General features: G+C 43.6%; 1 protein-coding gene across 1 annotated transcript; it reads left to right on the top strand.

Annotated features, from left to right (window-relative positions):
• The first annotated feature begins 2,652 nt into the window (after positions 1 to 2,652).
• On the top strand, positions 2,653 to 11,312 carry adrb3a (adrenoceptor beta 3a). The gene is made up of 2 exons (XM_030359013.1): positions 2,653 to 4,647; positions 10,456 to 11,312. The coding sequence occupies exons 1-2, from the start codon at positions 3,290 to 3,292 to the stop codon at positions 10,478 to 10,480; spliced, it is 1,383 nt and encodes a 460-aa protein (XP_030214873.1). The 5' UTR covers positions 2,653 to 3,289; the 3' UTR covers positions 10,481 to 11,312.
• Positions 11,313 to 11,343: the final 31 nt, after the last annotated feature.

An 11,343-nucleotide genomic window follows, 5' to 3' on the forward strand; every position in this document is an offset into this window, starting at 1 on the left:
CTAGTGAGGGACATAGATCAGGGTCAATGGGTTTGCATACCTGTTGGATGGATTACTCGCAATATGGTCGTGCTGCCGTCTGATCTCCAGTCTGACGTCCACAAACGACCTCTTTAGCCGCCCAGTCCAAGTTCTGGCTTTCAAAACATCCTATCAGATGAGAAGAAAATGTTTTTATAACGTCCTGAAAAATAAGAAATAGAGAGTGGGGTAAAGCCAGCCATGTGATCTCTGACCTTGACAACAGAAACAATTAGGCAAATGGCAAAGGTTCACGATTTTCAAAAGACTACTAAAATGATAAACATGGGGGGTCTTAGCCCTTCAGGAAATGATGCAATTAGCAGGTGACCTTGGGATCCAGGACCTTTGGGGGCAGGCTAGAGCCCTTAGGTCTTTAGCGATGCAGACCCCGTGTCTCTAGGTTGCTGTCATTGTGTTGTCACTGGCACTCACTTTGAATAAGCGACAATTTGGAAAACATTAGAAATCTTTGGAAAGTAACTTAAAATGTATTTCCCTCAAGAACAGGAGTTAGGCTGCTGTTAATCTGCAAGGCAATAGAAGAGGCTTACGGAAGCAATGCTTACCCAATGGGCCCCCCTTCTGGAGCCACAATAAGTGTGTTTCCATCACCCATTTTGCGCATTTACTCTTTTTCGCATTTCTCAAAAACCACCTCAAGCGAGCGGATAACCTCTTGTGCGAATTAGAGGATTTTTATGCGAATTTCGGTTTTTCCATCATCGTTTACTGATTCGATACTTCAAAATTCGCATAAAATCAGGGGGATGGAGACGCAGCTAATGATGAATTGGGAATTAACCAACTTGTCTGTAATCTTGGTAAGCCAGGCAGACAATAAACAGTTATCTTGGCATTTCCCTTTAGCTGACTTACGAAAGATCATATACATTCATGGGACGATATTTATTCAAATAAAATGCACATTTCTCTCTCTCTCTCTCTCTCTCTCTCTCTCTCTCTCTCTCGCTCTGTTATCAAAAACATTTCACTGCCAAAACTATCGTAAAATATTGCAACTTCTCCTGAGAATAAAAGGAATGTCATCCATTTTGTTCTGAATATTCAGCCATCCGTAAGGCTGTTTCTTAGAGCGATAGGGGTGATAGGGGCACTAGGGGTGCTGTATACGAATGCCTGTTTGAGAACAGGCTGGATTGAGACATCAAGGGGCTCCTAAATAAATTACTAAGACAACGACAAGTACATTTGAAATATAATTAGATTCGTCCCCAATACGGCTGTTTTAGTTTCTATTATATTATATATTAGTTTTATATTTGTTTTAGAGATGTCATTTAGTGGTTCACGAAACAAAGGAGAGAGATGCAGGCAAACACTGATCTTCCAGAGGAAATAGTCCTATGTCACGTTGTGTCGTAGTGTGGATGTTTTCTACAGAATCATGATGTTGTATAGGCCTTATCACACCATGTTTATAACAACATCATTATGCCCCGACACAAAACAGCAAGCAGAAATAGGATTTCTGTTTTTTTTGTTTACTTTACTGACCCTAACCACTAACCCTCTAATTTAAAGACATACCTTTTCACTCTTGCTTTTAACAACCCTTAACACCCTTAAACCTGTTCTTACTATTTTTATTGCTCTCTTTCTACTTATTTTCTACTTATTTTATACAATTCTTTTTTAGTCAAGACCTGTATACCCCTGGGCCCCTTTCAACAACTGTCCTGCCCAACCCTGATTTCTGCAAATGTAAAGTGCTTTGGGTCAACTCCTGTTGTTTTTAAATGTGCTATGTAAATAAAAGTGACTTGACTTGACTGTGTGACAAAATCATACTTCTCTTAAGACCTGCAATGTTTATATATTTTAATTATATTTTTTCAATTGAATGGTAACACTTAAGCACTAATGTACATTTATGATTATTGTTCTAGAATGATATATAATTAAATATCTTCATCAGTGTTACGTGAATTTAACAAGCTGAAGACCGGCATTCCAAATGCACTTAGCACTCTACTTTGTGTGTGCGTGTGTGTGTGTGTGTGTGTGTGTGTGTGTGTGTGTGTGTGTGTGTGTGTGTGTGTTTGTGTGTGTGTGTGTACTAATAGCTCAAGTCTTGAGAGGTCCCAGAAAGACGAGAACATCAACAGAAAGGAACAGCAAGGGCTTAATAGTGGCATGGCAGTAATGCCTATGTGCTGCCTGCCTAATGCGTGTGCAGGTCTGCATGAGGGCCGGTATTAGGGTATTTTTTCCCCTGTATGGCTTCAGCACACAAGCACATTTCATAGCCCCTCCCCATCAGCCTGGGTGTGATTAGAGCCAACACAAGCTTGAGACGACCAGCATGTAGGCTACAGCTCTGTCAAAGTGAGCAAGAGACAGAGAGAGATTGGGTGAGAGACATTTATTGAGAGAGAGAAAGAGAGTGGCTAAGAGAGAGAGTTGGTGAGAGACATCGAGAGATCAAGAGAGAGGGTGCGTGAGCGGCATAGAGAGAGAGAGAGAGAGAGAGAGAGAGAGAGAGAGAGAGAGAGAGAGAGAGAGAGAGAGAGAGAGAGAGAGAGAGAGAGAGAGAGAGAGAGAGAGAGAGAGAGAGAGAGAGGGTAAGAGTGAGCGAGAGACAGGAGGACAGAGGGAGGAGAGAGAGAGAGAGAGAGAGAGAGAGAGTGAGAGGGGGACAGAGAGAGAGGGAGAGGGAGTGGGTAAGAGTGAGCGAGAGACAGAAGGACAGAGGGAGGAGAGAGAGAAAGGAGTGGGTAACAGCCTGGGTACACTGTAGATCTTGCAGCAGTGGCAGTGTAGCATGTTTCCAGCTGTAGCATTACTTTAATCCCAGAGGACCTTGTTGAACAACATTGGAGTTTCCTGACATTTGTTTTCCTCTTCCCATGTTTCTTTTGTTTTACATTTTCTCTTGGATTTCAAAAACAAACTCAAACTGCACTTTATTTTGTTCAACAAGTACTCTCGACTTTTTGGATGTATCTGTCAAGTAGGCATGTCCTCCTCAGACCTCAATGGATCCTCGCGCACGCCTCGCTGGCTACTCTGGAAGCTAAAGGAAAAGGTAGACATGAGGTACTGATGGGGTCCGAGTACACTAGTAGGGCTTCAATCATTTGAGGTACTGGTAAAAAGTATTTCAGCAGAAATAATACCTTATTTTTGTAATAGGTTTGACTCATTACTTCCCCTCCCCGCAAATATAATGCAAATTATGGAATGGGACACATAGCCAAGTATCTTTGACTCTGCTGAACCACGCTCAACACGGCCCTGAGTAACCATGGACTACGACAACAACATGAGCATCGCTGCCACCTCAGACCCATTCATCAACAACCACAGCAGCGTCGGCGTGGTCCTGCTGGGCCCCAACAGGACCGAGCCCTACCACCCGGCGGCCGACTTCTGGACCTACCCTGTCCTGGCGCTCATCATCCTCACAATCGTGGTGGGCAACCTGCTAGTCATCATCGCCATCGCACGCACGTCGCAGCTCCAGACCATAACCAACATCTTCATCATGTCGCTGGCCTGCGCCGACCTCATCATGGGCGTGCTGGTTGTGCCGCTGGGAGCCACCATCGTGGTGACAGGCGACTGGAAGCTGGGCGACACCCTCTGCGAGCTTTGGACGTCCCTGGATGTGCTTTGCGTGACGGCCAGCATCGAGACGCTGTGCGTGATCGCTGTGGACCGCTACCTTGCCATCACTCGGCCGCTGCGGCACAAGGTGTTGATTAACAAGCTGCGGGCGCGGCTCATCGTCTGCCTGGTGTGGGCCGTGTCTGCGCTCATCTCCTTTGTACCCATCATGAACCAGTACTGGCGGGCAGACGACTTCCCCGAGGCGGTCAAGTGCTACAACAACACGGCGTGCTGCGACTTTGTGACCAACCGCACCTTCGCCATCACCTCCTCAGTGGTGTCCTTCTACGTGCCGCTGCTCATCATGATCTTCGTCTACGCCAAGGTGTTCCTGATTGCCACGCGGCAGGTGCAGATGATCGACAAGGACCGCCAGCGTTTCCAGGGCGACTGCCCGTCCTCGCAACTTGGCCAGCACCTCACCAGCATCCTGCCTTCTGTGTGCCGGCTGGGCACATGCAACTGCGGCAGCAACAGGAACGGCGTGGCACGCAGGAAGGGCAGCAGGCGGAGGCCGTCGCGGCTGATGCTGGTCAAGGAACACAAAGCCCTGAAGACCTTGGGCATCATCATGGGCACCTTCACCCTATGCTGGCTGCCCTTCTTCGTGGCCAACATCATCAACGTCTTTGACAGGGAGGTGCCCTCGGAGTGGGTGTTCCGCCTGTTAAACTGGCTGGGCTACGTGAACTCCGGCCTGAACCCCATCATCTACTGTCGGAGCCCCGAGTTCCGCACAGTTTTTAAGAATCTGCTGGGATGCCCTTGGCTGACCCCACAGAGGTTTAATGCTTTTTATAAAGAACTGCGCACTCTCTGCAGCTGTGTACCCAGGCAGGGTGAGTCTGGCACAGCGGGTGCTCTCACTAAAGCTACCGTGACAGACAGGAACGAGAGCCTGAGCAGCAACAGAAGCGAGGCTTCTTCCTCTGGGATTCAGCACTCCAACAACAGCGGCCAGTCCAGCGACCAGTCCAGAACAGAGACAGAACTGTAAGTGTGACAAAGACGCGTTCGCCTTCTGCACTCAACTTGTTTGACTAAGTCAATGTTATTTTATTCTGAAACAAAGAAATTTGGGTCATCGCACAGATTTACAAAATAATGATGTCTGAAGCCTCATAATTTCAGCATTATTTTAGTTCAATTTCCTGATTGCAAGAGAGAATGTCGCCTTTTGGAAAACCAATTTCCTGTGGATGTTGGTTGAATAATCTACAAATTAATACAGATTAAAGAGATTAAACCAATTCCATTTCCGTAAAGCAATTTGATTTCTCCCTTGGTTAACATCTATAATTAGGATAAAATTGGCTGACATGTTTGTATCTGAAGTAAGTAAGTACAGCAGGATATTGCTCCTATTAATAAGTTTGCTCCATTCACATGTACAGCAGGGACAAACAATACCGCAGTCCTTCATTTACTTTGCACGTTTCGAAGTATATGTGACAATTAAACATATAAGAATATTCAATCTGATGTCAGAATAAAAGCCTGATTTAATATTTTTAAAGAAGCCTCAGAAATGTGGAAGTGCAGATTTTTGCATACTTGGAGAAGTGTGTGGAGTGACTTTAAGGCCTAGATATGTCCAAGCTTATTTAAAGTTATTTCAGGATGAGTGAATAATACAACCGCATGCATTAGCAGTTAAAGCATAAAAAATATATATAATATAGATGCTACGATTAACTTATTCAATGATGAATTTATTGACCATAAAAGTTTGTATCCATGACAACAGGTTTTATGAGGCCAGTAAGCTCAGGGATTTTGTCAGGAATTTAGACAAGAAAATAAGAACAACAGCAAGATAAATTTATTGTGATCATATTGAACAATATAAATCAACATTATCTACTTTAGTGATTTGGCTTGTCCTCTGGTGTTTGTGTGTGCTAAATATAAATACCTTTCTACCAAATCGTAACAATTTTTATAAGAGCTATTCCTTTTTTTCATGCAAAATGAAAAGGCTGACATCCATTTTAAAATAACCCTTATTTAAAACAGGATGTTGCGGGTTATTCTGCTGCAGTGTTGAATCCACAGCACAAACATATGAGATACTTTCAGAGACAATGGTATATGTACAGGGAAGTTGATGCAGTGTACATTTAAGATGAGATGTACAATTCTGCTGACCGACTGAATAAGCAGACTCTCAGAGACTGACCTCCTTTAGGTACAGCGTTATGTAACCTGCGACCAATCATTAACTAAACACGTGTTCACTCAGAGCGGCGTTAACAACGATATAGTGTCGGTAGAACAATGGTTACTCAAACTCTCTTCAAAGAGATTGGTGCTTTCTTTCTGTTTTTAAACATACGATTTCAAGCAATCAGGTTTGAAAGTGGAACTCTGTGGAAAAAGTGCGCAACCACATGCACAGAGAGTAGGTGACTACTCCTACTAACTACTACTAACCCTTTTTGCTTCATTCATGACTATAGGATTAAATCAATACCTTATTTCTAATAAATAATTTAAGTTGTGAACAAGTTGACCTCTGTGCAACTGTCCAGGGCAGACTGGTATGTTAAGTACAGACATGAGACTAAACTGTATTTTAAGCATTTCCATGTTGTTTCTGCTGACATCTGACCTTCTTTGCCCTTTAACTTTATTGTATTAGAAATGTCAACATATTTTTAGGAGCTTTCTGTAACCTCGGGGTGATTGTTCCAAAACGACTAACACATGTCCATAGATTCCTTGGCATTACAAAAGGATTAAATAACACATACAATATTTATTCTACATGTTGTGAAACTCCCAACCCTAACAGTGAATGAAGTCATGTTGAAATGCAGCAATGTGCTTTTGGGGTGAGTGGACAGATTTTTGAGAAATGCACTTCTCCGGATTCTGAACATGAAGCTCTTGCCTCATAGGAGGGCCTCACCACACCCAAGCAGAAACGTCTTGCAGCTGATAATGTTTTTATCACTGGGGTCCAAGCCTTGCCGGGGGAAGCTGTTTACGAGGCTGGTCGGAGAGGACAGCGTGTATGTTCTCAGGGTTCAGCAAGAGGCTGGGTTTGTTCAGTTGCCGTAAAGCGAAACACTCAGGTTTTTACGTGTTTGTAATTCTGGGCCGGATATAATCCATTTGCACAACTGCTGTTTATGAGCATTAACAACTTTGTTGCTAAGTAGCGATTGTTGAGGATGAGAAATCCAATAACCAGCTGGTGTTCAGTCGAAAGTAGTCTCTACTTTGCTCCTTCGGTGTTGAACACAACACAACGCTCCACTGAACACTGACTGCTGTCAATTTATTTGAATGTCAGGCCATCAATTACACTGTAGCAAAGACATGAAGGCTTTCAGACAAGGTGTCCAGAAGGTTCTCCAGACGATTACCCTGCCATGCAATGCAGCGCTTTGAGGGGGATGAGCAGAATGTTACGGGGAGATCAGGACTTCAGGAAGACTGACAGCCCTGGACCCCTAGTGCAGTCATGGTTTTAGTGGCCAGAGTTTTTCTTTTACAAGCAATGGTTATTATTGGGAGTGTATGTTTGGTATCTTAACTCATTGTGATTGAGCATTGAACTATCATGCATCATCAGAATTGTTCAGTATTCCAGTCTGTTTGTGTGTGTGTGTTCATTTTTTTTGTGTGTTAGGGACCTTTTGCTACAATCCTACTAAACTCTAGAGTGGTTGAGAAGTTCACAGAATGCCAGCAGCAGAAAAAAAGTATTTTCATTTAATTTCCCCGAACAGATACAAATAAAACAATTAGATGGCAGATGCACTAGATTGCAGTGTAAGGCTGACCACTGCTTACAGGGCGGTCAGGAGATCATTTGTAAAATGAGGTGAGATGAGCTTGATAACCTGGATAAACAGGGATCTGCACAGAGCCACAGAGAGTGGCCTCCGCAATTATCAAAAGGCGCTTTGTTTTCATGGCAACGCTGCGTAGCAAAGCGTCTCACCCGGCCACCTTATCAGCAGCATCGCACTCCCCCAGGTTCCCCGCCGTAAACATCTCCTTTCCTCTGCCATCCAATTATGGGTGTAAAAAAGGCTTTGTCACTGATGAGGTGGCCTCCTGTATGTCTCTGTATTATTCTGTTGGTACAAACATACCTTAACCACCACAGCCTTCATCAAGAACAGAGAGATTGTTTCCTTTGTGTTTCCCTTAAGTTCTTGAAATGCATCCTGAGCTGAATAACCATGTTGAAGGAAACAGAGGAGCAGTCAGGCCAAATGACTACGTAATTAAATGGATTTACTTCCTCCAAAAGGTTTCTCTGCCCAGCAGCATGTAGTGCTATAGTATGCAATGCTAGTACATGAATCAGCTAATGCATTAAAATTGGTTTTGGTTATTATGACTTTGGCATTCTTCCTGGTGCTAACAGATTTATGAGCCAAGTCGTAGTCTCCGGGAACAAAGAAACAAATAGAAGCTGTGTGGTGCCTGTGATCGCCGGTGATGGACTGATTTCTCCTGGTCTCTGTGTGAACGTCTGTCTTCTCCTTTGGCACATAACCATCAGACACTAAAAGGAGCAAGACTATGAGGGACACTAATAGAGGACAATAAACATGCCAGCCAGCAGTCGAGTATAAACACACTGTACCACCATTGGATGCCTTGTTATGGTGTACTGTTACGATGCTGGTGCACAACCAAAGAGATATAAGCAGAACAGACTCTAACAGGAACAGCTACATTACATTATGCTATAATACGACCATTTGACTGTTTGAGTGAACAGTAACCCTAGTTGATAAAATGTGTTTTCAATAATAATACAGCATAAAATAAAACATGATATGAGCTGGATTAACTCAAAACCTCAAAGATTTAAGTTGAGGGAAAGAAGACGGAGAGAGAAGTGTGTGTGCCGGAGAGACTCTGTGAGAATGGAAACAGTTGAAAGTCTGTGCTAAGTAAGCCATTATGGGCACCACAAGTGGCATTTACTCAAAATTAATGTATAAATATTTTAAACCCATTCAGTGGCAACACCACTGTCCACCAGGAAGTGGTGATGCATGACTCTTTCTCATACCAAATTCCCCGCAGAACACACAAGATGAGATGGAAATGTCTTTGGAAAGTCAAAAGCACTTTGGCACATAATAGGCTGAGGTTTACTAGAAGAGTTAGTCAAATTAGGTCTACTGTCTACTCTCTAAACATGCTACATTCCTGCACTGCTAATCACAGGATGATTTTGCAATCAAAGTGTTTGCAAAAGCAAAACACAATGACGGGAACATTAGGGCAGTAGCTTGTGTGTTATAAACCAAAGTCACTCCCAAGAATGAGAAAGGGCTAAAAGGCATGTGCAAAACAGGTGTTGATCGGTTGAAAGGTACAGGCTGCAGAGAAATCAGTCTCCCAATGATAGACAAGCTTTGTATTTCATTGGCCACCTCCCCGATCACATCCCGACCCCCTCACCCATGCTCACCAGAGTAAAACGTGTGTGTGTGTGTGTGTGTTTTGATGCCATTTAGAGCAGGGCCCTTCTCACAGCAGCCTTCTTTTGGAGGGCTTTTAGCCATGCCATCTTTTGCGCTACTGCTCTGAGATCAGTTGGCCGTGCCACTGGCTGTACTTCATCCTCATAGTACCCACTTCCATCTGTGTCTCCAGTCCAGACATCATACCTTTACAAGGAGATAAGGTCAGAGGAGGCTGGAAATATGACCTGTCGGTCCGCTAATGACTCATGGGAAATCTCCCCGCCGGGCTCTTCAAGGGCCGGATATCAAATCCACCGTCCGCCTGCATCCAGGTCTTTAAATGGAGCTCTTGTTGAGTTGAACAAACAGCACGGCTAGCGGGATGAATGCAGGCCGATCTGAGCTGATCCTCTGATTAAATCAAACAAGCAGCACCAAACTACAACTTTATTTTCTTCTTCTCGATTAATAAAAGCGCACGGCCAAAATCAATGTATCTTTTGGGGTGAAAAGGGGGCTGAAATCTTTCGATATCTGTAAAACTAGTGATGTGCCGATATAAGGATGTTTGCTAGCTTCAGCTTTGAGGAATTTGAATAGTGAGGATATCTGACCGGTGAATGAATATGACAAATGTGTAAGTCCATAGTCTGAATGATCTGCAGCACTAAACATTTCCCTAAACCGAAAATGGAAACTGCTGGACAGGCTGTTCTTTCTAGGGCATGTTTCTGTTCAGCAAGATAAAACCCAGAAGATCATACACACACATATATATATATATATATATATATATATATATATATATCTGTCACTATCTAGAATACAAAAACAGGTAGAGATGTCTTGAAAGAATATTCTCGAGAGGAAGTGAACTAGAGGCGTGATCAATTCTACATTCTATTCGACTGTATCATGGGTCATCTAAACAGCCTAACCAATGGGAATGCCACCTTAGGATAGAATAGAGAAATGCAAAAAGCGCTTGTGAACAATGACTGTGGGTGTTGTCAGCTCATCTTAGAGACGCTTATCTGATGTGATGCTGGATTCCTTACAGGGTGTGACTCCGTGCCTAGTGTACAGACCTGCTCCTCATACAGGAACTTCAACCTCCCACTCCAGTTTGTCATGGTCATGTAATTTCACAGCAGACACATGCCAGGGTAGATTTTGGCCTCAGGTGCCATGAAAGCTCATTCAGTGACATTATTGTTTATTAAAATAGCTTTTTGTCATAAACTGTCACAGCAAAACGTTTATTCCACCTCAGATGTAAATGATTATTTACTTTTCGTATAAAACGCAAAGCTCTCATTGGACTAGCAGTAGCGCTAATCCTATTATTCTCTGTGTTCAGTTTCCCATTGCAGGAAGAAGGATGAAGAAGGCCAAGTCATTTGTTTAAACAACCCAAATGACAACGGAGAAGGAGAATCGAAAGGATGCCGATATCCAAGGCCAGACGCACACGTAGCTGTCGTTGATAGGCCCTGTGAGCCAGCCGACAAGGACAGTGGACTTACGTGCTTAGCCTGGGAGACAGCAGCGGTGGCCGCGTTGCGAGGCTGATACACATGTTGCAGACGATACTAATGGCAATAGTGGAGGAAATGAGGGTTTTTGAGGGTGTGGAGGAGATACACTTGGGCTGTGTAATGTGCAGCCACGGCCCTCGCTATAAAAGATTATCATCGGAAGGGACACGCACTTCAGGTGCATCACAGACAGAGAGGCATATTCACGTGAGTCTTGTTTAAAGTGCACATTGAGGCCTGCTGTGTTGCATCCCAACTTCAGCAATAATGCCCAAAACGGTGTGAACTTTGACCTTGAAGTGCGGTCATGAAAAGGCTAACATGGAGTATTGGATAAATTATCTATTTATGAAGCAGAATCTGAATGCTGTATGCTTGACGTTGATTGAGCACAGCATCGTCATCATTACTTTTCACCGGCAGGGAATGGTATTTTTTGGGGGATATTTTATGTAACTTTCATGAAACATCGGAGGACAATATTCAACGAGGGCTCAACATCAAAACGACAGATCTCTTGGTTTTGAATGTGGATGAATTCCTTCTCTGCCTTCTCACAAGGTCAACACAGAGACTATCTAGAATTATGTTATCAAGGCGGCAACATCACCTGTACTGAGGAGTACACCTATTTTTGTGTAACAAGTGAACAAAGTGAAATACACAAATCTCTACCTAAGCGTCTCTGCTTTTCTTTTTACCTCACTTGC

The sequence above is a fragment of the Gadus morhua genome, chromosome 6 (genome assembly GCF_902167405.1).
Source record: "Gadus morhua chromosome 6, gadMor3.0, whole genome shotgun sequence".
NCBI lineage: Eukaryota > Metazoa > Chordata > Actinopteri > Gadiformes > Gadidae > Gadus > Gadus morhua.